Source organism: Lissotriton vulgaris, unplaced genomic scaffold (assembly GCF_964263255.1).
Source record: "Lissotriton vulgaris unplaced genomic scaffold, aLisVul1.2 SCAFFOLD_1934, whole genome shotgun sequence".
Classification (NCBI taxonomy): Eukaryota; Metazoa; Chordata; class Amphibia; order Caudata; family Salamandridae; genus Lissotriton; species Lissotriton vulgaris.
The window spans coordinates 385,561-412,630 of NW_028255570.1; the positions used below are offsets into that span (position 1 = coordinate 385,561).

Here is a 27,070-nt window from a genome sequence, read left to right on the forward strand (position 1 = left end):
GTATCAAACTTCTCAGCACAATAAATCCACACTGCCAGTGTGGGATTTAATGTACAATGCACGACAGAGGGCAACTTGGAGTTGCCCCCTGAAACTACACCACAGCCCGTGTCCTGACTGAGAGGCTACAACCCAGCAGACATGTTGCTGGACCCCTGGGTAGAGAGCCATCCGCTCTCGTGGGCCTGCAGAAATGCCCATCCTGGGGCAAGGTGCTAGGCCTCCGCCCCCAGGATGGGTAGGGAGTGCTTCAAAGGCATGCTGCCTTTGTGAGCTTCTCCAGGCCACTTACTGTACTCAGCAACTGGCCCCCACCGATTCTGACCTCCACTCTGGCGGGAAGACAGGCGGGGAAACCTAAGTGAAGAAAGGGGGTGTGCCAGCCTCTGCCAACCCCACCCCTCAGGTGGGGGAGGCGAGGTGAAGCACGACTCCGGGCTCTCGACAGCTTAAGGATGGGGATCCCTACCCAATCCAAGTCAGGGTTCTGCCCCCCTCCCACTGGAGAGTGGCAGGATAGGGGTGTATTCACCCCAGGGAAGGGACCCATTACCTGTAACGCCCCTAAATTTAGTATTCGGGGGCACCCTGAACCTTCCTTACTCAGATTCCGAAACGAGAAGAACAAGAAGAAAGACCTGCCGTGCAGCTGCTAACAAGAGGATGACACCAACTGACTGGCCCCAGCCCTACAGGCCTGTCGACCCTCGAACCTGCTCCTGCTAAATCCCAGCGTCTCCTGTGGTCAGCAACCTTAAACCTCGGAGGACCGGACTGCCTTGCTCATCTAAAGACTCAGACTCACACAAGTAGTGGTTCTGCTCAAACAGCAACAACCACTGGTGCGAGCCCGGAACCGCGAATCCAGCACACTCAGCACCTGCCGAGCGTGGCCTGTGCCTGAGTGAACAAATACCCCGAGGACGTCCCCCGGCGATTGTGACCATGAATTCAGCACCCCAAGGACCCTCCTCGACGTTCCTGACTATGCCTGCAGCCTCACAACTAGGGACCCCTCCAACCGCGACCAGCTGAGGGTAAGATTTCCTGACTCCAAAAAACACACCTGCACCCGTGCCCCACGGCCCCTTGTGCCTGACTCCTGGGTGGCTACCTAACCTACAGCTTCCCAACTTACCTCTTGAAAAGGTGGTCGCACCTGAAGAATCTCTGTCCCTGAGCTTGCAGCCTTTGTTTGTCTTGCAGCTTTCGTATTGAAATACATTGGGCGCCCGACGGCCCAAAAGCACCCTGCACCCAGCCGCCCGAGTGCCTCTGGAAGTGCAGCATCTGTCCTATCCTACTTCCGCACTTGCCCTGTGTAAGGGACCAGAAGCTCAGCTCCCACAGCCGCTGAGAAAGTATTATACCTACTTCAGGTTCTAAAATAAAAACAATATATTTTTTTATACAAAACAATTGGCCTAGAGTTCAGTTCTTGAGTGTGTGGGACCGTTTGCGGACTGAATGTGTACAACAAATGCTTTACACTGTCGTCGGATACTGCCTTACTGCTCGACTAAGCTACCACTTTAGAGAGTAAGGTACTATTTGACTTTAGCCTCTGCAAACCTTTGGGGACTGTGGACTCTGCATACTGTACCTTACTTTGGAACAGTATATACAGAGCCACTTTCTTACAGACACCTACTGCCTTGGCCCCAGCCCTATCAGCCTGTCTCCTGCTTCTCGAGCCTGCGAAGACCAATCCTGTGCCGTGGCCAGGGACTTCCATCAACCCCAAGAAGACTGTTGCTCTTCAATAAAGTATGTGAAAAAATTCCTAAGCAAGAACACACTGGAAAACAAGTGACATAAAATGACAGCAAGAAAAGAGCCAAAAAGGAATAAGCTAGAATAGAACATGAATTTAATAAACACATTTAAAAATCATATAGTTCATTACACAATATATAAGCTATATGATGACAGATCAATAAAATCAGAAATTATACATATTAACAAAGACAATAACCATCAACATAAAAACATCCTAACAAATTCTGTCAGTAGTATCCTGACAGGAAGTGGCGAATAAAATCAAGTCCAGATCTCCTGAGGACAACGGCCCTGTCCAGAAAAAATTCCATCTTTGAGAATCCTGAATCCAGGTGATCCGTGACCCCTGCCCACTCTGCACCAGAAGCGCTCGGCCGAGTGGCTTAACTGTCCTGTGAAGTCTCACCAGTGATCCATGCCTCGTCTCAATTAGTGGCTGACCCCTCCTGGACCCCACGAAGTCTCCTGCAGCCTCAACCTGAAGGGTCCCCCTGACCGTGATTGGCTATGGTAATGTAAATTGGACACCATAAGGCACCTCCGCATCCTCGGCCCCAAAGTTTGGGGAGCCCAGACGATAGTGCCCAGGTGTCCCTCAACTCTCAAACTTACCTGCACACCCAGTGGTCACCTGGCCTGAGCCGGCAGCCTCTCTGTGACCAAGATTCCCTATTGAAACACATTGGGCGCCTGACACTGATTTTACACTCTGCACCCGGCCGCCCCTGTGCCGCATGTGGTGTAGCTTTGATGCTGCCTTGTTGCCCCCTCCGTCCTGATCTTTACCCTCTGGGCCTGTGCCCTGAAACCACATGTACTTACTTGCAACCCATGCCTCTTCGAGGTACCCCCAGTCTCCTTTTGACTAACATTGGTCCAGTGACCTCCGCACCAATCCGTTCCAGTGCCGTTGGTGGTGCAGTACCTACCTTGAACTGACTCTTCCCCAGTGTTTGTCCAAACCCAGAAGATTGAAATTGTAAGCAGAGTATTTACATGCTAATGGATAACCTTGTTTTCCATCCATAGGATTGTATTTTCAAACCAATTCCATACAAAAGTTGATCTGTTTCTATTGATAAGTTCTAATATGCTAAACTGATGTTACAAAAGTATTTTAATTAATGTAAAGCACTTTCTTCTACCTTGCAAAACCATTCCAAACTGCATTTGAACGGTATTGCTATTTTTTAAACTGGTACTTACCTGCAACTAAGTTCCTCTTAGTTCTAGAAATAAAATAACAAAGTAATAACGTTTTAATACAAAACAATGGGTCTGTATTAAGTCTGAGTATGTGCTCTAGTTCTTGATATGCAAGTGTACAATAAATGCTTAAAATTACCCTCTAAGTCTAACTGTTCGACCACACTACCACAGATTAAGCTTTTAGCATTATCTACTTAAGCCTCTGGGGACCCACTGGACTCTGTGCACACAATATACCTTACTTTGGTATCGTATGTATTGAGCCAGCTTCCTGCACCTTTTTAGGGCTCGCCTGCTGATGCGCTTGCACATAGCTGGCGAAGCTCTATAGTGGCTTATCCAGAGTTTAACCACTGGATAATTCCACTGGCGATTCCATGCAGTGCATGCGCTTTTTAACTCATTGCGCAAGCGCAATTAGTTAAAATGCGCGTGCACAGCATCAAATCATCAGCTTGGTGCCGCCAGCCCAGCCATTCTCCTCCCCTAATCGCCCCCTGCTGCATCAAAGGCTTTTTCACGTCCGGCCGGCCGTGCTTTCAGTTTCACGGCCGCCAGGCCGTGTCTCGTTTCTGCCGCGCTGCGCCTTCCCACTCCCTCCTTTCCTCTCAGCTATATTCCGTCCATCTTTAATTCCTTTCTCCTGGCTGCTTTCTTCCCTCTTGCCTTCACTACTTTCTCCATTACAGTTTTTCCACGGATTCTCTCCCTATTTCATCCCTTCTTAGCTCCGGTTCTTCCTTCCCTACCTCCATACGTCTCTGACCACCCTCTTTAGTCTCTTTCATCCCCTCCTCCCTCCCTGCGTCTTTCCTCCCCCCTACCACTCCCCAGTGGATAGCGCTTCATGCCGAGATGCTCTCTAGCCCGGGGCCGTCTCCCGCCTGCCTGTGTGTGAGAAGTTAAAATTACTTTTTAAAGCATTGTACAAACGGCACATGTAATGCTTGTAACACTCTTCCGGGTTGCAAGGCTTTTGAGTTCCTGAGCAGTATGTACCTTGACTGACCTATTTTAAACCTGCACCATAATCACACAGGCCTTACTTACCCCGGCAAGGCATCATTACAGTTCACATATTTAAGGTCAAAGTTTGGCCTCATTTGTCAACATCAATTTTGCTTTGCCATTTTAGCGTTGAGGCCTTAGACTCCCAGTAGCAAAGCTGCCTTTCGGGCTGTGACCTAGGTATTGAAATCCCACATGTGTGCGGTGCAGGTTCAATCGTCATCCCACATCGAACTCTTGCCCTTTCAGGTGCTGGCACACGTTTTGGCCTTTTGACCTTGTCCTTGCTTAAAAGCCAATATATCCAATCACTGTGTGCTAGGGGTCGAGGTGCAGTGCGGGATTGTCAAGCAGTCTCCCATGCCCAGAGTCAGAGCCTGCTGTACGTCTATCCTCCTTCCCCCCGCCCCCCCCTCCTCTCGAAGCCTTTCTTTCTCCCTGCCCGCCACAGCTGCATCGGAGATTAAAGGGTGTCTAACGCTGTTCCTGCAGTGCTCGTGCGCACCGTGCAGGCCTTAAATTACCCTGCCTGCACTCACACCCTCCAGTTTCCTGAGGCCAAACTGTGATCGCCGGGAGCAACAGCAAACGCTTAGACGTGAGAGGGGTGATTAATCAAAGTGTCCCGAGCCGCGAGCAGCGATATACAACAGCTGCTTTGCACAGGGACGGGGAAGAACACGCAGCCGCTTACACAAGAGAGGCCTGGCACTGCACCCATTGCTGGTACCACACATGCAGGCTTCTCTGCTCATTAAAAACATTATAAGGAAAGTATCCTTCTAGTTCGGGCCGTGCAACCAATCAGAGTTCGTAAAATATAGCAAAAGGAATCGTTTCTTAATATTATTTATAGAAAAACCGTAAGAGAGCGGCGGTTGCACTCATTTATAGTTTTCAGCAGTCTTCCTTATTTAAAAATACGTTCTGTTGTATTCTGAATGCTTTCAGCAATACAATGAGGCTGGTCTGACGCCCACGGCTTAAGGTACTCCTATGATTTCATTTACAGGGGGCTTGTCGGAGCAAATTGCTGTTTGGCGCGCAAAGCCGCAGACGGGAGCCCCGGCCGCAGATGAATATATTTCCCTGTGACCTCTGTGCTTTCAGAGCCCGGCTGACAATCACTTTGGAGTTTAAGAATGGGCAGATTTAAATGGCGCAGTGTGGTTCAGATGTACGTGTAAATTGAATAATGGCTGGTAATCCCGTCGGGTCCGTTGCATACATCAAAGAGGCCTGGTGTCTGCCTGCCTCTTCCTTGACAGACTCTGGCGGAGTCTGGCTCGGGGTGTGCATCCTGGGACATGCAGTGGGCTGCGGGTCAACAGTCACGCTCCAGCCTATGACCAAGAATGCTTGTTTTTTGCAGTTTTTATATAGCCCTTACTCGACCTCCAAGCGTTTTACATGAGCACCAGTTACATTACACAAGGACGCTTCCATTTTTTAGGAACAGCCTGATTACTTTCCCAGAATCACACAATGTTGAGTTTACACCAAGACTAATAGGGTGGCCAGATTTTGAAAAGCAAATCAGTGGGACAGGTCAAGCATAAAAGTAGGACTATAGCTTTTAGTTTACTTCCATGTCTGACCTATCCCCGTTTTTGCCTGGGTGGAGTAGGTGGGGTGCGAATGTGTATGTCAGGGAGGGCACAGGGTAGAGGTCCTGAACCTATTATAGGGCTCGCCTTTCCTATTCTGCAGGAATAGGAAAAAGAGCCCTAATGCAGCTAAACGATGCACGCACCACACAGCTCCACCAATGCACCCACCACACAGCTCCACTGATGCACCCACCACACAGCTCCACCTACACAGCTCCACCGATGCACGCACCACACAGCTCCACCGATGCACCCACCACACAGCTCCACCAATGCACCCACCACACAGCTCCACCAATGCACCCACCACACAGCTCCACCGAGGCACCCACCACACAGCTCCACCGAGGCACCCACCACACAGCTCCACAGATGCACCCACCACACAGCTCCACAGATGCACCCACCACACAGCTCCACAGATGCACCCACCAACACAGCTTAACAGATGCACCCACCACACAGCTCCGCCGATGCACCCACCACACAGCTCCGCCGATGCACCCACCACACAGCTCCGCCGATGCACCCACCACACAGCTCCGCCGTGCACCCACCACACAGCTCCGCCGATGCTCCAACTAAGCTCCACCGATGCTCCCACTAAGCTCCACCAATGCACCCACTAAGCTCCACCGATGCACACACCACTCAGCGCCACCACAGCATTACTCAGCACCACCACAGCATTACTCAGCACCACCACAGCATTACTCAGCACCACCACAGCATTACTCAGCACCACCACAGCATTACTCAGCACCACCACAGCATTACTCAGCACCACCACAGCATTACTCAGCACCACCACAGCATTACTCAGCACCACCACAGCATCACTCAGCGCAACCACAGCATCACTGGTTCAAATATGTTCTTTCAATGTTTCAAGCTGTTTTCAAGCTTTCACGCTTTATTACAAATCACAAAAAGATGTTAATATTTCACTTCTGTTCTTGGATTTTCGTCACAATAAAAAACACTGAACATAAACTTCACAAAAGTTATTTACAAAAGTTTAAGCTATTGCCATTACAAATTAAATAAATTATTTAAGTATTAATTATTTAAAAAAATTAAAAGCCATTGGTATTTGTAATATCAATACAGCTAAGTCACATAAATACAAAATATGTTGCATTACAAATGCTATAGGTGTCACATTTGCGAAAGTTATAACTATTGACATTGTAAATGACAAAGCTATTAATTTAGCCATTTAAAAAAATAACACATAAATTTAAAAAAATCATTTATAAGACCAATAGCTCAAACTTTCCTAATTCGAGCCCTATTGCATTTCCATTGCTTGTTAAATGTGACATCTGATCTGGCCTTTTAGGAGTTTTCTTTGCGAATAGAACAGACATGTATGGTCCATTGAAAGGTGGCTGAACCAGTAACTTTTGTAAAGCTCTACAGCGGTTTATGCACAACTCCAACAATTTCAGGGGGTGTTGTGTGGGAATCTGACTGGTACAATGGAAATGTGATTTAAGATTGGGTTTATCATTTTGAATCCTCTATGAGGAAGCAACATGAAACAGTTAAGGTGATGTTTGAGTAGGTTTAAGACTCTCCACTGTTGCTAGACAAAGCCACAGAGATGAGGTGCATGGTTTACAAAATAGTGCTAGTATAGGACTAAGTGACTGGTGATCCATCGGACCATATTCTGATAGGTCTGCAAATCCTGCTTTTCCTGAGAAAAGGTTCAGGAATTCTTCTAGACAAAGATATGAAGGTTTCTCAGAGTAAGGAATCCAGAAATCAAAGATCTTCCCCGCAATTGTGTGCCTTGGTGGCCAGTGGGAGTTTGGTTTTCCATTGCCGCCTTCGAGTTCTAGTGTTACTAATATTGCTGAAACCGAGGTATGTGGGTTCCTCCAGATTTTAATCTTTCCTAAATTTAAATGTGTGAATCATACCCAGTCTGGAGTCTAGGGATCCATGTACCTTCAAATAACAGTAAACCATGTTAAAATTGCCATAGGCCTTAACAACGGTTTATTTTGTAGCACGTATTTCTGATTTGAAACAACCCAAATTTCTGTCAATGAAGGGGGAAATGCTAAGCTCCCTTACTGCCCTCTATAGGCCACCACACCTCAGGCTTTTACCAGATGTCATATGAGAGTTGGTCCCAGAGTAGAGCCCAGCTGTAACTTCTCTGACACATACGCGGGTATGGCCCTGATGTACCCTGGACCTGACAGCTTTCAGAGATTTATTTGTTTTAGGAGATTTTTTTTTGTGGAAAATCCCAATGTTCTGGGCCACAGATCTGTCCTCTGTCACCAACAGTCTTCATGACTGACAGAAAAAATCGATCTTGAAATTCTTCTACCTGTGAATAAAAAAGATGTACTTCTGACCCATATGAGCAGTGTATTTGTTGTCTTTATCCATCCCCCAAGGCAGCATGCTGCAACATATGAAAATACTTTCCTTCCAAGACTCTAAAGAAAAAGAGGAGGTTGGCACTTTATGAGAGTTCCTATTTTGACGTACTTAGCCCCCCCACTTTCTGCCTGGAAAATTATGTGGTTTCGAATGTAAGTGCACAGGGTTCCTGCCAACCAGGTCCCCTGTGCCAGCGCTCGTTCCCTAAAACTGTACCACGATTGGCACAACTGCATTCTCTAGTAAATAGTACCCTTGATACCTAGGACATGGAGATAGCAGAGGGTCCCCTAGGGACACCTCACCAAGGCCATGCCATTGCAATTGCATGCCTTGGTGCAGTCAAAAACGACAAAGTGAACATGGCACACTGCCTGTGTGCCATGTCCAACAGCACTGCCTAAGATATAGGTAAATCACCCCTCTAGCAGGCCTTACACGTCCTAAGGCAAAGTGCACTCTTTCTCTGGTGTGGGCATATTTGCATGAGCAGATATGCCCCTACAATATCCAAGTATATTCTTAATATTGTAAGAGCCAATGAAGCCATAGTGAGTACATGGGCTGGAAACTAGACAACTCTAGTTCTCCAGCACCATTCTGGCTTCACTGAACCCAGGAGTGTTTGGTACCAAACAGCTCCTCCTAATAAACCCACACTGGTGGGATTTATTAAAATATGTACCCAGAGGGCACCTCCGAGGTGCCCCCTGAAAACTTACCAACCCTGGTGTGGTCTGACTGCCGCCACAACCAGACATGTTTCTGGACCCCTTGGTTGAGAGCCCCTGCTCTGCGAGGCCAGAAAAAAAGCCCATCCTGGGCAGAGGTGTCACACCTCCCCCCCCCCCCCAGGATGCAAGCAGGGATGGGACTGGGGGGGCCAATCTGAGTAAATCTACCAGGGGATCGTCTCTCAAATCTTTAGATGCTAGGGCACTGAGGGACACAGTTGGTCCATTTCTCCTCTGGGTGTGGGGCTCTGGTGCAGTGATGTTTTGGTGCCGAATCGTGTGCTGGAGTTATTCCACAAGCATTCTTCAAGCAGGACTCCGACTTCTGTGCAGAGCCATTAGACTCATTCTTTCGGGAAATTAGACAACTAGTGCAACTCCCGGCCTCCTGGAAGGGCTCTGTCATTACTCCATTCTACAGGAGCTGAGGTAAATCTACACTGAAAAATGACTACCTTGTTGCCGTACTTGATAAGGCAAAGTACTTTTCTAGCACACTATTAGAAGAATTTCAGGCTTAGGCAGTGGAGCACTAAATCCTACCATTTAATCGAACTGGTTTCTCTAAATACGCAGGTATAACAATCAACATCCTAATTATGTCGCTGCTTATGGACATGGCAAAGTCATCAAAACAGGCACTCCATCTGCTTCATAGACTTCGGGACAGCATTTGACAACCTAGATCGAGCAAGATTCTGGGGAAAATTGGCACTCTGGAAAATTATACAAGCACTCTTGAACATGTTTAAGTCTACATACAGACACCTGGGTGCAGGTAAAATTGTGCAATGGCACACATCGCTCAAGGGGTATCTCTACCACCAAAGGGCTCCTAACAAGGATGTGTGCTTGCCCCCACCCTGTACCAGGGCGACGGCAGCTACTACTTCCTTGGGATGTGGAGTTCCCTTACTTGACATTTAACAGGCAGCTACATAGAAATCCTTGCGCATGTTTATATGGCATTACTGCCTGGACAGCCAAGTCCGGAGCGACTGCTTTTTCTGCCGTTGTGTTCTCCTGGATTTCCTGGTGTGAACTTGGTTCATAGACCCACCTCCGGGATTAGTATTGCAGGGGTATCTAATCTAAGGTAAGGAATCTATAACTAATAATCTCTTTTAGTTGAACAAGTTACTTACTTTCGGTAACAATGTGTCTGTAAGAGAAATATAATAGTTATAGATTCCTTACCACACCACCTATCCTCCCTGTTCTGCACACTGACTTCCAGTGATAGGGACTCCCTTGCAGGTCCCCAGTTTTGTGCATCAGTGGTCAGTGTCTTGCATGGCTCTGCGCTTCTGGTGTAGAAAGTCGTGTCAGAACTGACGTCAGCGCGCAGGGGTGGGGTCTAAGACACCGTAATGTCATCCCGGCAATCACGACGTCTGACATGGAGTCGTCTGACGCGCAAGGGTAATTTGAAGGTAAGGCATCTATAACTAATATAGATCTCTTACAGATACACTATTACTGAAGGTAACTAATTTGTACTTCATGCTTATCGTTATGGTCGTTGTGAAGTTAAAGTAAAGTGAACCCATGGTTATAATATTAGCTTGGACTTTCCTGTAAGAACGGATGTTAATTATCTCAACCAGGAATAATAACGCACACCGTATTTCTTTAACTGGTACGTTTCCTTGTGCTAGAAGTTGTCAGTTTTTGAATGATGTAGTTATCTCCCCTTTGCTATTACTTATTCATAGATAAATATACATTTGCTAAATGTGTTTTTGATAGTCTCTTGATTTGAACGCTTCCATGGTAGAGTGTGTATCTAAGCGTTAACAAAAATTGAAGTTAAAATAGATTTCTGATGGTAAGCATCTTTGAGATAGAATTGATACCAGAAAAGTTACTGTGTTTTTGGAAGCTGCTTCATGTATTGACATTAGTGGGGAACGTTGTATTCTTTTTTGGAACACACTGCATTAGATCTTAGTTAGTCCCGTACATATTCATTATGACCTGAGAAGGTGGTGGCAAGGAGTAAGCTTGAAGATGATGGTTCTCCAAAAGTGATCATATATTGAGACTTTTCATTGTATGAACTATTTAGCTGCTTGCTTGTTTTCATATATTAATTCTGTACTATTTTTAGGGTACAACAAAGATCATTACTACCTTGCAAAATCAGTTGAACATGTTGGTATTGGAGACACAACAAAACTTCAGTAACATTCTAACAAAAGGCGGGGACCTGCAAAAGTCTCTTGTTGGCTTAAAGGCAGATGTTGAGATGTAAGTAGAAGTTACATTTACAAGTTTCATTTTTTTAATGTGTTCCCAACTGTTGGTAAATGTGTGGTCAAATATTAAAAAGACAGATGTAAATATAAACACCTGCCTTTATAGCTTACTCCATAAATGTGGAGTACTTTCAGTGTTCCCATGAAAACTTCCTATTCAAATCCTTCCATGTTACAAATTGTGCCCAGTGCTAACTATGTTGCTGGTGTTGCCAACATCGCTTATGCTGTATGGCTATCACTTGTACTTTACTTTGTTATTTTCCTTCGAGGTAAATATTTTAAGACTTTATTGTACTCATGTGAGAATTGTTGTCCACGGTCTCTCCCAAAAACTAATTAATGTTTTTTTTCCTGCTCTGGTACCTTCTTCCTGTTCCCTCTGGTCCCATCGGGTATGGTGTTGCTGCATGGGTAGTTCAAGGTCTCCGTGTAGTAAAGTGCCCCTTTTGACATAGTCACCCCCGCCTTTTGTCTGGAACTTGATGCAATTTTGATAGAAGTGCACTGGGTTCCTGCTATCTCGGTCCCCGGTGCTGTATCTCTTTACCTAAAACTGTACAATAGTTCCCCCCAATTGTGAATGCCTTTAGCACCCCCTGTAAGCCCCTAGTAAACCTTTGGTGTGCTATGCCTGCAGACACTGTATGTAGTATAGGTAATTCACCCCTACAGCAGGCCTTACAGTCTTAAGGCAGGGTGAACTATATTACATGTGAGGACATATTTGTACGAGCAGATATGCCCCTGTGATGCCCATGCCAAATCTTGGACATTGCCAGAGAACAGGGAAGCCATCTTGAGTATATGTACTGGGCACTGGTGATTAAGAGTTCCCCAGCTACATGATGGCTTCACTGAATCTAAAGAGGTTTTGTATCAAACATCTCGTATTAATAAGCCCACACTGATATCAGTGATGAATTCATGAATACCTCCACCCAGAGCGCTACTTAGAGCCCCTGAAAACATACCCACTGCTAGTGTACTGGCTGATTGGTGTAGACCAACCTGCAACCACAGACTGGTTTCTGACCCACTGCAGGTGAAAGCCCACACTCTCTGAGGGCAGAAACCATTCCTGCTCCAGTTGGTGTTGTCACCTCCTCCAAGCAGGATGGATACGTAATCCAAATATCAATGCTGAAAGCTTCAAAGGCCTCTGCTGCCTTTGATATGTCACCCAGGCTTCTCCCAAACAGTGGAAATGCTACCCGTGCCCATTTGGCACCAGGACAGGCAAGAAAATTAGCTAATCTGGAGGTGTGTTCCCTATCAGGCGAGTTCCACCCCTAAGGTGGGCTACTTGATTGAATACGAAAACTAGAACTCCACCATCTAGGATTTTGGAGGAATTAAGTTCACTTAAACAGGGTTATGCTCACTACCCACAGGAAGTGGTCACAAAGAGGGTGAAGTCACCCTAAAGGTAAGTAGCCTAATAGCTACTACCAGTCACTCCCCTTAACACCCCTAAATTGAGTATTTAGGAGGCATCCCTATCCGAGGAACTCGGATCTGACTGATCCAGAAGAAGAGGACAAAGAGGTGCAAGAAAACTAGAACTGAAGACTGCTGTGGAATTGTGGTGCCAAACACTACCTGTCTGCCCTCGTCTCGACAATCGTGACCAATTGACTGATCCTGCAGATGGGCAACTTCAAGTACCCTGGTAGACTGCGAGCCTTTTGCAAATTGCCAGCAATCTCCCTTGGAGTAGAGGAGCTACTTCCCTGCAGTCCGCAAGCCCTTTAGATGCAAAGTCTGGTTCACTGTGTGGCAGCTCCCTTGCCAGCCCGACACTGCAGTCCCTCAGAAAGAAGTACCTGCGCTCCCGAAGGTCAGTAGTGACAAATCCTGGAAGCCTCCATTAATGTCTGTCCTCACAAATCAATTGTTAGGTTGAAGCACACAAAACGGAGTAATTTTACGTGGATTGCTTAAATTATCCCAAAAGCCATGCTTTAGAAGAAAAGGAAATTGGTCTGTTTAGTGCATAGCCGGAATAAAAGGAATCTAGATGGGTTCTTGCACGATTGAAATAAAACATAAGCCCTGAGTGATATTTAAAATATTAGTTGCTTCATAGTGTTCCTTCAGAACTCTTCTTGAAAGGTCCATAGCATTTCTAGCATATATGTAATGTGTGTGGTTGGCCATTCAAAGTCCTTAACTAGAAGGCTTGAGCATCAGGATTGTAATGACAATTGTGAAATGCTCCAATTTACGGTCATTACAGTGGAAGATCTTGAAGAGCTGTGTGTGCACTCATTTCGACCTCACAATATTTTGCTGTTATCTGTACTGAAATGTCTCATTCTCTTGTTGTACTAGGCTACCCATCTATGTGACCTATGAACACATTGCTTAAAGCCTTTGATATCTAATTGAGGATTTCCTGTCTTCTGGATTATCGCTGTAGCTTGGGTTGATGCAGTCTCTTTCTGCCATCTTTTATTTCCCTGGTTCTCATCAATCTAAATACTAGCAATGTACATTGCACGGCTTGCAGAGGCTGACTATCCTAAAAGCCATCTCCTATTTGGGCAGCTGTCCTCTAGCTGTCTTGTGCCACAACCATAATGAGTGAATATTTAATAGTGTTTATGCTGAACAAGGTGAACTGCTTCCTAAGGAGAGTCTTGCGTTGCAACAAAGTGTGTGTGTGTGCGTGCGCACACGCGCCACGACTGCAGTCTGATGTAGACTCTAATCTCTCCATATTAAGCATTGTACTAAAGCACCATACTCGAGCCTGTTTGCTGCCCTTGACCTCTGAAAAGAATAACATGCTGGTTCTAATAGCGTTATGTTCTAAAAGACCCACCATTTACAACATCAAAGTCCAGTATAATTGTGCAAGGGACACTGAATTCTTTGACCTGGAGTCTGGTCCCATTTTGGGCAGGCCTTTGTCTCGGAGTTGCATTGCTGTGTGATAGAGCATGGATTAATTTGTGAACTCTACAAGCAGAAATGGCAGTTGAGGTGGACTTGGTTCTTCCTGCTTTTTTAGGCTTCACATGCATTCTACTCCTATACTGTGACCAGTGTAAAAACGTGGTTATTGACTCCTTGTGAGAAAGTGCCCTCTTTCTGCATGGTATGCCCCCACTTTTTGCTGAATTGCTGATGTTCTTTGACTGAGTGTGCCCTGGGCTCCTTCTAATCAGGTACCCAGGGCCTATGTTCCTTCCCTAAAATTGCATTGAAGCCTAAACCAAATTGGTATCTCTTGCCACAGTTCAGCCACTGGTTAATGGTACCACAGGTACCCAGGGCACTGTGACCAGAGAAGGCCTCTAAGGGCTGCAGCACTTATTGTGCCACCCTTAGAGGTCCTGAACCCTGACACTAGCAGGCTGCGTGTCTTAGTGGAGAACAAATTGAAAAGTCAACATGGCACACATCCCTGTGTGCCATGCCTATAACCCTCCCTCGGATCAGTCACCCCTCTAGCTGGTTGCACTATACCAGTGGTGAGGGTACAGGTGCAAGAGCCCTGTACCGAAGTTCATTCTTCGACATTGTAAGGGCATTGCTGCCATTAAGAGTATATGGTGCTGGGAGTTTGTCATTACGAACTCCACAGCACCATAATGGCTACACTGAAAACTGAGAAGTTTGGTATCAAACTTCTCAGTACATTAAACCCATTCTGATGCCAGTGTGAGATTTAATGTAAAATGCACGACAGGGCATCTTGGAGAGGACCCCTGAAACTAAACCAACTTCTAGTGTCCCGACTGAGTGGCTGCTTAGGCTGCCATCAACAGACATGTTTCTGGACCCCTGGGACAAGAGCCTGCTGCTCTCGGGGGCCTGAAACCATGCACATTCTGGGACGAGGTGCCAAGCCTCCTCCCCCAGGAAGGGCAAGGTTCACGAAGGTGAAGCTTCAAAGGCTTGCCACCTTTATGGGATTCTCCATGCCACTTGCTGCTTTCAGCTACTGGTCTCCACCCCACTTTGGGCAGGATAACCGGCAGAAAAAACAAGTGAGGGAGAGAGATGTGTCCACCTATGCCCACGCCACCCCTCAGGTCGGGTAGGCGAGGTGAAGCACAACTCAAGAGTCCCTGCCATCTTGAGGATGGGGGGGGACCCAACCAACGGACAGGCTCCTGCCCCCTCCCATTCGAGGGTGGCAAAATAGGGGTTGTACCCACCCCAGGGAAGGTACTCAATGGTCCCTGCCCTCTACCTACCTGTAACGCCCCTAAATATAGTATTTATAGGGCAACCTGAACCTTGTTTCCTCAGATCCAGAAACGACAAGAAAAGATGAGAAGGATCGAAGAGCTGTGCACAGCTAACAGGAGGATGACGCCCACTTACTTGGCTCTAGCCCTACAGGCCTGTCTCTCCTCAAACCTGCTCCTGCAAAACCCTGCTATGCCCTGCAGCCAGCAACCTCAAAAACCCTGGAGGATCTGCCTGCCTTCACTTCCAAAGACTGCTTCTCCCGTGAACACCAGATTTGTTCAACTGCGACCTTTGGCAGCAGCCGGAAACCACAAATCCAGGACACTGCACCTGCCAAACCCGGCCCGAGCTAGAGTGGAAAAAGATCACGAGAAAATCACCCCAGCAATCCTGGTCCGAGATCCGGAGACCCCTGACAAGCCTCCAGCCGATGCCTGCAGTCTAAATCCAGAAGGCCCCCCTAACCGGGACCAGGAGCTGGTTAGAAGATCCAACCACAAAAGGCACCCCTGCGCCCGACGCCCCATGGCCTAGTGTGCCCAAACCAACGATGCCTAACCAACCCATAACTTCCTAACTTACTTTTAGAAGTGGTGGTCGCACCCAGAAGTCCTCCGTCTCCCTGCCTGTAGTGCTTTTGCAAACCGGAGGTTCTCCATTAGAAACAGGGCACCCAACGTCGAAATAGCACTCTGCACCTGGCCGCCTCAGTGCCGCTGAGGGTGCACCTTTTGTGCTACTTTGTTTCCCTATTTACCCTGACCTAAACCCTAGGAGCTTTGCTCCCACAGCCCAGTGACCTGCTCGTTAGCAGTCACCAACCGGAGGCACCCTATCCCCCATTGGCTAATATCGGGCCTCAACACTCTGCTCCTGGCCGTCCTAGTGCCGCTGAGGGTGTAACAAGAGTGCATCACTGACCCTGTGTGACCCATGAGTCCAACCCCAGAACCCTAACTCCCACAGTCGATAACTTATCTTTGAACAGATACCCTGGTTTTCCTCCATAGGATAACATTGATAATTTTCTTCCAAAAAGTTTGTGTGGAGTTTTGAAATCTAAAATTCTTTAAAATTTGCACGAATAACAAAAATGTATTTACTTACCTGTTTGCAGGACATGTCTCAGTGCTGAATCTAGGTATCCAGCACTGAGTTAGAAAAGTAACTTATCTGTAATTTACTGAAAAGCCTATTAATTTCAATGCACTGTATTTGCAACCTACTGCATCCCCTGTAAATCAAACAAAGTACAATTCCTATTGCATTTTCAAACTGTTCTACATTCTGCAACTTATTACTGTAAAGTATCTAATGCTTACCTGTGCCAGGCTTGCTTGGTTTTAAAAATAAAACTATAATTTTTATACAAAAAACAATTGGTCTAGAGTTTAATCCTTGAGTGTGTGAATTAATTTGCTGACTGAGTGTGTAAATCAAATGCTTAACACTGTCCTCTGATACTGCCCTCTGATACTGCCCTACTGCTTGATCACTCTACGACAAATAGAGAGTATGGTTCTATCTAACTTTAATCTCTGCCTACCTCCTGGGGTCACCTGGACTCTGTACACACTATACCTTCTTTTGGTGTAGTATATGTGAGAAAGTGAGTTTCTGTTGCCGAACCCAAGGCCTGTGCTTCTTCCCTAAACACTGTACTAAAGCTTAAACCCAATTGGCATCTCTGGCCACATGTCAGCCCCTAGTAAATGGTATCCTAGGTACCCAGGACATTGTGACCAGAGAAAACCCCTAAGGGCTGCAGCACTTATTGTGCCACCCTTAGGGGCCCTGTACCCTGATACACACACACACTGCCTTTGCAGGCTGAGTGTCCTGGTGCAGAACTAAACAAAGAGTCGACATGGCACACATCCCTGTGTGCCATGCCCACAATCCCACTGCCCTGGCATACATCAGCCACTCCTCTAGCTGGGTGCTCTATGCCAGTGATGTGGGCACAGGTGCATGAGCCCTGTGCCCCTACAGTACCCTGGGCCATTCCTGGGCACTGTAAGTGCAGTGATGCCTTTAAGAGTATATGGTGCTTGGAGGTTGTCATTACGAACTCCACAGCACCGTAATGGCTACACTGAAGGATGACCAGTTTGGTATCAAACTTCTCAGCACATTAAACCCACACTGATGCCAGTAATGTAAAATGCACTACAGAGGGCATCTTAGAGATGCCCACTGAAACCTAAACCTACAATCCACGTCTTGTCTGAGAGGCTGCCTAGGCTGCCACACAGCAGACCTGTTGCTGGACCCCTAGTGGGAGAGCTCCCGCTCTCCTAGGCCTGCAACAATGCACATCCTGGGACGAGGTGCCAAGCCTCCTCCCCCAAGATGGGCAGGGGAAGGTTCAAAGGCATTCCGCCTTTGTGAGCTTCTCCAGACCACTTGTTGTGCTCAGAAACTGGCCCCCACCAGTTCTGATCCCCAGACTGGCGGGAAACCCTACGTCAGAAAGGGGGATGTGCCAGCCTGTGCCAACTCCACCCATCAGGTGGGAGAGGCGAGGTGATGCACGTCCCCGGCCATCTTGAACGAGAGTCCTGCCCAATCACAGCTAGGCTCCTGCCCCCCTCCCACATGAGGAGCAGGTTAGGGGGTTGTCCCACCCCAGGAGAGGGACCCATTGGTCCCTGCCCTTGCCCTACCTGTAACTCCCCTAAATTTAGTATTTAGGGGCACCCTGAACCTTTTTCTACAGATCCAGATTACGAAGCAAGAAAGAAGATCAAGGAAGACCTGCCTTGCAACAGCTCAAAAGAGGAAGACACCAACTGATTTGTCCCCAGTCCTACCGGCCTGTTGACCCTCGAACCTGTCCCTGCAAAACCCCGGCATCTCCAGTGGTCAGCAACCTCAAAAACCCCGGAGTACCTGACTGCCTTGTGACTCTGACTACCTGGGTCTCCCACGAGCAGTGGTTCTGCTCAAAGCAAGTAACAAGCCCTGGCATCAGCCCAGAACCGCGAACCCTGCGCACTCTGCACTTGCCAAGCCTGGTCTGTGCCGGAGTGAATCAAGACCCTGAGGAAGTACCCCCAGCGATTCTGACCTGGAATCCAGTGCCCAAGGACCCTCCTCGATGACGCCTGCAGCCTCAGGACAAGGGACCCCTCCAACCACGACCAGCAGGTGTTAAGATTTCCCAACCTCAAGACACCCCTGCACCCGGCGCCCCACGGCCCCCTGTGCCAACTCCTGGGTGCCTACCTATTCTCCAAGATCCCAACTTACCCCTCGAAGTGTTGGTCGCACCAGAGGATCCTCCATCCCCAAGCCTGCAGCATTGGTTCCCTTTTCAAGATCTCTATTGAATAACGTTGAGCACCGACGGCTCAAAAGCGCCCTGCTCCCAGCCGCCAGAGTGCCTCTGGCAGTGCAACCTTTGTCCTATTCTACTTCCCCATTTGCCCTGAGCAAGTGACCAGGAGCCCAGCTCCAACAGCCGGGTGGCCTGCTAGCCAGCAGCCACCAACTGAAAGCCCCCTGCCTCTCATTGGATAACATTCGGCCTAACTACCTCTGCACCCGGTTGCCCGTGTGCCGCTGAGGGTGTAACAACTGTACCTACCCAACCCTGGGGGACCCCGGAGTCTATGCCCAGAACCTCAACTTCACCAGTCGAGTACTCACCTGGAAACAGATAACCCACTTTCCTGCCATAGGATAATATTGACTGGTTTGACTCGAAAAATCTTTTAAGTGTGAAGTTTTGAAACTCTAAAATATTCCTATAAAATCAACCGAATACTGAATTCCGAAGTACTCACCTCTGATCAGGAGAGAAGCCAGTACTGTACCTTGTAGCCCAGTACTGAACCGCAAAAGTAATCCTAACCGGGTTTACCAGTAACCTGAATTTTCTCCATAGGAATCCATTGTCTGCTTTCTATAAAATTTCTTCTGTCTACTTTTGAAAACTTGAAACATTCCTTAAAAATCGTACCTACTACTGAAACGTAATTACTTGCCTGTCTTAAGTAGAGACCCCGGTGCTGGACCTAGGAGCCCAGTACTGAATTACAAAAGTAACGAGAACGTACTTTACCTGTAACCTGAACTTTCTCCCTTTGGATAACATTGCTAGATTTTCACTGAAAAGTTTCCAAGTGTGAACTTTTAAAATACATTTTTATTATTTAAAAATCATTGCAATAACTAAAACGTTTTTACTAAACTGTTTTCATCTTAGACCCCAGGACTGTATCTAGGATACAGTCCTGGAGTTATAAAAGTAATCGATAAAGTAATCAGCTGCATTTATGGAGAAAAACCCATTGAGCTCAATGTGAAATTGTTGCCTACTGCAACCATTGTACATATTGTGTTTACAAAGTTTATTGCCTCTTTGCAAAGTAATTACATGAGAGTACTCCTATTGAGACAAGTATATTTTGATACCTGTTGGTTCTAAAAATAAAACTATCTTTGGATATAAAAATAATTGGCCTAGAGTTCAGTTCTTGAGGGTGTGAAACCTTTTGCTGACCTAGTGTCTAATACAAATGCTTTACACTGTCCTCTGGTACTGCTTTACTGCTCGACCATGCTACCACTTTAGAGAGTAAGGTCAGACCTGACTTTAACCTCTTATACATCTGGGGATTGTGGACTCTATACACTCTGTACCTTACATTGGTCCAGTATATATAGAGCCACTTGCTCACAGTATATATAGAGCCAGTTTCCTACACTCCTGTAGATTCTTTTTGGGGTGGAATTGGCTATAGCTGTCAAGGGAAAGAGTTCTGGATCCTCAAGTAAGAGGTGACTTGCCCTGCAAGAAGAAACCATAAAGAACTTGTTCTCAGAGTCTCACTGTCCATGTTTTTTTCTGCTACCTTTAATGCAATCTGTAACCTTGACCTTTTAAACCTACTTTAAATCACTAAGGAATAAATATATTAACCCATACCAATGCTGGCAAACCTATCCAATTCCTCGTCCACCAAAGCTCATACACCAGGTATTCTACTGCCAATTTGGGTCTGAAAACCTATAGCAGTCTTTCAGCTGTGCATCTACGAACTGCACTGTATATCCCAAAGAGGTTCTTTCTATGTGGAGTAACTGCTCCCATGGACAACTCTTCTGTTGTCTTTTGGCAAATGCAAAAGGAAGAATTGATGGACAGAATGCAGAACAATGTCACACATTCACCCAGTACAGAGATCTGGGCCTAAATTCTTTGTTTTTTGCTCACCATGTCATTCCAGTTTAGAACCAGCCATATGAAAATCAGTTTTTACCCTGAACCCAATGGGAACAGGCCAGCCCGAACTGCCAAGCCAAGTCCTCCCTGGACTAGAACCAATCATCCTAGGACCGGTTTTGGGGATTCACCCTTATTCAGCCAGGATAGCTTGACTCCAGTGGCATGGAGAGCATTAGACCCACGTCTTGGTATACCCGTCCCATGAGACAGTGTCAAGACTGATTTGCATATTGCTGTGTCTGAACTGGGGTGGCGAAGTGAGCTAAAAAATGATGGATTCAGCCCAGATCTGTGACTGGGGGTGAGTGTTTGAAAAGTTTCAGCACTCCGGCCATCATCTCCTGTTTGCTTTGTTCACCCTAAGTTGGCATGCGATGCCCGGACGTGCGTTCCTTGCTCACTTTGGCACTGGATATAAGCTAGCTCGGTGGATGAGGGCTGTTTGGCCCAAAACTGATCCCAGGATACTTGTTTCCTGTCCAGGGAAGACATGGCTTGGCAGTTCGGGCTGGACTGTTCCCATGAGGCACAGTGTCAAGACTGATTTGCATATAGCTGTGTCTGAACTGGGGTGGCGAAGTGATGATGTATTCAACCCAGATGTGTGACTGGGGGTGAGTGTCGGAAAAGTTTCAGCGCTCTGTCCTTCTCTTTGTGTTTTGGAATGATATTTTGGCACCTTTCATTTGGATGTCAAAGAGCTTTTCGTTTTCTGTTAAGATCATGTTAAGGACATGGAGGCAGCAACTTTGCCCTGGTCATTCTGCCTACTTTGACCTACCCAGACAGTTCAGAACTGTACCCAGATAACTGTAAGCAATGCTCCATTTATGCTGTGGACTAGCAATGAATCTAGAAATAGTTACTGGTTCTTGTCAAGTCTTCAGGCCCTTTTGAGACGGTACCACTTTCTGACAGATGTATCTGCCTTCATGGCTTTCTAGGCGCGGCCAATGAAATTCAATTTGCGTGTAGCATTTCTTTGAATTTTATATGGCATTGTCCGTGGAAAAGCTGAGAAATCTAAAGGTCAGACACCCAGTAAAAATAGTATGTTAAGCGTTTTAATTAATAATTGGTATGAATTCGACATCTGTCCTTGGGTGGAGGTCTTTTGACATTTTACAATTTCATATTTCATCTGTGCATTGAACAAGCAACATAAACATTTGTTTAAGGATTTAACGTACCCCCGACTCTATCGTGTTATTGGTTTTTTGGAAGCTAAACCGGCAGTTGAATTGTTTCAGATCTGGAACAAGAGACCTCGGAAATTGCTAGAACCTCCCATTTGATTGTAAGAATATCTTTAAAGACTTTACTTTGTTTTTGTAACATTGCAAAGTACCTAGAGCCATGGCCAAGTTACTTGATACTTTTGTATTTTATCAAGGACTCAGACCTTCAGTATAGTACTGGCTCCCTGCTGTCCAGGTTCCCAGTAACCGTGTTCTTTCCCTAAAACTGATCCACAATTGGACCTTCAGGCCCCCCTGTAAGTCCCTAGTAAAGTATACATAGGTACCTAGGGTGTTCAGACTGAAGAGGGTCCCCTAGGGACTCCTCACCTAGGATAGACAGACTGCCACTGCAGCATGCTTGGCCTGGTGCAGACAAAACGGTCAACATGCCTATGTTATGCCAACTATTTCTTCCAAAGGTATAGGTAGGTCACCCCTCTAGCAGGCCTTACAACCCTAAGGAAGGGTGCACTATACCACAGGTGGTGGCATATATGCATCAGCAGAGATGCCCCTAGAATATTAGGGTCCATTCCTTAGTGGTGCAAGTGCCATGGAAGTCCTAGTGTACATGGGCTGGAAACTCAACAACTCTAGTTCCACAACCCCATGATGGCGTCACTGAACACAGAGTGTTTGGTACCAAACAACTCCTTGTAATCCGCTCGGATGCCAATGTGAGATGTATCAAACCATATACTGAGAGGGCACCTCATAGGTGCACCCTGAAAACCTACCGAGCCTGGTATGGCCACTGGCTTTAGGTAGCCAGCCACACTCAGACACGTTTCTGGACCCCTGGGTGGTCAGCCTCTGCTCTCTGGGAGCAGAAACCATGCACATCCTGGGTTGAGGTGCCACACTCGATCCGCAGCGATCCTGATCTCAAGTCAAGCGTTGGCTGATCCCTCCTGGACTCCACAACGATTGCTCGAGCCTGAATCCAGAGGCTACCCCGGACTGTGAACATCTCCGGATAAGAAGACTGACGTCTAAAGGCACCCCTGCCCCCGAATCCCCTGCGCCTTGGTGAGCTGAATCAACAGAACTCCTAAGGCCCCTACATGTCTACTTACCTCTGCTGGTGTTGGGTCCCCTCCTGTAACATCCTGTGCGACGCCTGCAGCCTGTTTGTCGGAAGCAGAATTCTCATTGAAAAGCATTGGGCACAGACACTGAAATTGCACCCTGCACCCGGCTGCTTCTGTGCCGCTGGTGGTGTACGTTTGGGGCTGCTTTGTTGCCCGTGCTTCCCTCACCTCCAAAGCTTGGCTCTGAAACCGATTTACTTGCCTGCAAGCAGTGTGGGTTCGACCAAATGGTCCCCACCCTCTCCCCAGGTCTCCATTGAAATGCATTGGGCCGAACTCGGATTTTGGCCTCAGTGCCTGGCTGCCCCTGTGCCGTTGGTGATGCAGTTTTGGTGCTCACCTTTCCTTTGCTGACCTTTGGTCCCGAAGACTGAATTGTAAGTGTTGTACTTACCTGTTAAAACGCATTGTTTTCCTCCATAGTATAACATTGAACTGTTCAGAAATTGCAGCATCAACTTTTTAAAGTGAAACTTTTTTTAGTTAAAATGTACTCACCTTATTGTGATTATCTTGGTCTTAAAATAAAACACAAACCGCTTATTTTTATGAAATTGGTGTGGCTCTCCTTTTCAAGTTGTGTTTCCCTTATTGGTCATGTGTGCAATAAGTGGATTACACTTTGTGTTAGGCCTAAGGCTGCTCGCCCATACTACTACTATTAGAGCACTTTGGGTTTTACATTGAGCCCTGTACACTTTTGGGGAATGGCTGGACTCTGTGCACAGTGTAAACACCTAGTGTCCGTACCATATTCAGAGACCGCTTCCTACATGTATATTCTCTAGTTTGGTTGTAGCTAGTTTAAAAGGCACTGTACGTTTGTCATATTAAATGTTTGCAGGTCTTAGCTAACGTTTAAGCTGTTATTTTTCCTTAATATAAAATGCATTTCTCCCACAGGCAGTCGTCTGAAGTGGTTGACCGTGCCGACTCGCAACACATGAAGTTTAATTCAAATATGGAAAACCTAGCACAAGAGATCAGGCAGTTAACAGACTCAAGCATTACTACTGTGGAGGATTCTGCCACACGCTGTGTAGAGCTGAGAAGTGGGCTCACATCAGTGTGCCTGGAGACAGAGCAGTGGGTTGACAATGCAAGTGCCACAGTTGTCCGTGTGACTGACCAGAACACATCTTTCTTTAACAACAGCAAAACACAGATGCAAAGTTTACTGCAGGTATTTATTGTGTTTGTGAGTTTGGGCTTCTTCAAACAGGTTGCATGGGTTCTTTCAGTACAATGAAGCATAAATGTAAAGATGAACTAAGTCTTGACAATATTGTAGGTTTGAGTGTCACATAAGATCGGGACTTGGGAAATCTGTATTACTCTTCTGAAGATCCCAAACTCTATTTCCTTTATCATCTTATGTGCATCCCTAATACTTTACAGCAGTTCAAGCTTTACATATTAGTATAAAAAACAAAATCTGTTTGTTTACTGAATCTGTACAAGATCGGCTTTATTATTTACTTGCTTGCTCTACATCTGCAGTCTACAATATGGCCATGAATGCATATCTTTGTCAATGATAAGTCCCTGGCTTTGCAAACCCTTTACTTCATTGAGCCTGTGGATCACACGGATTGCTGTACTCCCAAAAGCAATCTGTGAGGTGGGTAGTAATCTGTAAAATGAACACTTGCAGCTTATCTGTCTATAATTGTCTGCTTTAGGTTGGAGATGCATGTACTTTCTAGTTTTAGACACTGAATAATTTGAGGGCTTTACTTAACTGAAGATCTTAAAGTGTTTAGTAATTACTGTAGTTAAATGGATCATTTTAGAGAACACTACTCTGGGCTAGTATAATATCATCACAAATCATGAAATTCACTAACAAACCTCATACTAAGAAACATGATTCATACTAAAAGCTAAACATTTGATATTTGCTGGTTATGGGTCCGAATGCATCCATAGTGAGGCTCCTAATCAAACTAGCATGGATCGTATATACCTAGAAGTGACAGCTGCTCACTGCTAGGTTTTTAATTGCGTGACAATCCAGTTTTGGGTGTTAGTATAATTGGAAGTCAATGAAAAGGTGGTTTGCTCTCCTCGTATGCAGCTGATGTTTTTTCTAGTTTTCTGGACTGAAGTACAACGTTTAAGGTTCAGACAAGAGCTTGTGATTCTTTTGAAACCGAATGTGCATCATCTAGGTGTGAGGATCTTTTGGACAGTACCATTTAGACTGTCATGGTTTGTTGACACCCCGCCCCCCGTACCACCATCAACAAAGTGTTTCCCCATCACCACCCCTTCACCTCAACCCCCCCACTCCCCAAGTTGTTACATAAGTGATTTGTTTGTTGACAATCTTGTATACTTCCTGTGAAAGGAGCTTGTGAGTACTTAGAATTCATGTGGTAAATCAGAATTCTCTGTGGGATTGTGCTGATGTATTTAAACGTTTTGAGCAGGCAATGCCTAACTTGCTCTAAGATTTATCCCTCCTTGTTAGGATCCATCGCTGCTTATTTCAGGAGACAATTAACTGATATTGTGGCTGTGAGCCAGAACTCCAAAAGGTAGCTTGGATTGGCAGAGGCTTTGCATTTGTCCCTGGCTGAGGATGGTCCTTTGAGGACCTGATGATGTGCCACATTGCTGCAAAATCCCAGGTGCTGTAAATGCTAGACCGGGAATACACCTGCTCCCACATGCTGTCCAGCTACATTAGCTCAGGGCTCACTTGGAGCAGTACATCCGATATTGGATGTGATTCTGGTCGCTGCATCTGTATTGGTTAGCGAACTGGATACCATTGTGTGTCCTTTGGCACATTGGTAGCCAGGACTCCATTAAAAGTGAAGGGAAGCGCTACAGGGGGTGGAGTGGCACAGTGGATCTGAAATAGGGCTAGCTTTCAATACCAGACTGGTTGATGGAGTGCTAAGTAAATACATCAAGGGTGGCAGCTTAGTAGCTGAGTGCCGCAATGCCGTTGGCAAAGTAAACCGGTCTCACATATGTGAGAATTATTGACTTTGTATTTTTTTTTTCCAAGCCATGTCGTACAGCAGCACAGCTACTGTGCATCATGGTTTAAGAGTACATGTAAAATAATACAATAAAGCAATAGGACCATTTCAACGCTAACTGAATCATAGTGCTTTATATTTTTGACTTTAAACCATGCTGCTGTACAACATGGCTAAAAACAATTAAAAAGATGTCCAAACCAATAGGTCTCACATATGCAACACCTATTGGCTTTGCTATTGGTTATTTCCCATTGCATGCTGGTACTTGTAGTCTCACTGTCTAATTATACTTCTGGATCTACAAATTCCAAGTGATGTGAAAGAACAGACTTGGCTGAAGCTCTCGCACCTGACATGGACACCCTGACACCGCAGACCTTATGGGAAGCGTTGATTCTCTGCACTACTACTTTAAAAGATTCACTACCCGAGGTGAGGTAAAAAAACAAACCTTACTTGTTGAATAAGCCATAACACCTGTCCCAAGCTGATGTCTAACAGGCCTTTGAAGAAAGAATCGTCTGGACACCGGTCCGGCCGACCAATGGGATTTTTTTGAAGACCCAACACCTCGAGTAGGGTTGGGGAAGGGGCTTACCATTTGTTATGTGGCTGACTGACCAACCCGTCAACTTTCCAATACCAGCCTTCTGTGAATATCCTCACTTCCCTTTCGGCTCAGCTCACTTGTGCCCATAAAAGGGCATTTCCCAGGCAGCCCGTAGAAGCCCAGAAGAGCAGCGTCCATGCCACATTTTTAAAGGAAGCCCACAAAAACTATGCCCACCCGTGGGTTTGTCCAGGCTGGATTTCCAGTCGCTGCCTGCAGCCTCTTATTGCTTGGCCCCTCCAACCGTGAGACACTCCAGCACTGGACCAAACACCAAAACATACCACTGCACTGAGCCTACTGCCTGAGGAAAAGTTGACCAAATGTGTCCCCATGTTACCGATTTTCTTGAGGGTCGAGCCTGTGGGCCCCCCCAACTGTCTCCCATTCCCAGCTTGCAGCAGCTTTCTGACTGGACTGTTCCTGATTGAAATGAACGGGACACCCGACACAATAACGCACAGCCCAGCCCGGATGCCCTAGAGTCTCCCAAGGTGACCTGTTGGTGTGGCCCTGGACCTTGCCCCATACTTGCCTTGAAGAACAGTCCTGTAAGGTGCTGTTAACTGCCTGAATGCAGTACATGTTTTTTCCCCATTAGATAACATTATTGCTCCCAAAAAATTCACAGTAAAATTTTGCAGACTGTAAACATTCAGAACTTGCTGAATCTAATCCTTTTTTTTAATATT

General features: G+C 46.4%; 1 protein-coding gene across 1 annotated transcript in view; it reads left to right on the forward strand.

The window, feature by feature from the left end:
- KIF11 (kinesin family member 11) overlaps positions 1-27,070 on the forward strand; it is a 298,525-nt gene that overhangs the window by 216,350 nt on the left and 55,105 nt on the right. The window contains exons 18-19 of the mRNA XM_086951983.1: positions 10,854-10,993; positions 23,676-23,955. Of these exons, the coding sequence (XP_086808109.1) occupies positions 10,854-10,993; positions 23,676-23,955 (420 nt within the window). The remainder of the gene's footprint in view (positions 1-10,853; positions 10,994-23,675; positions 23,956-27,070) is intronic.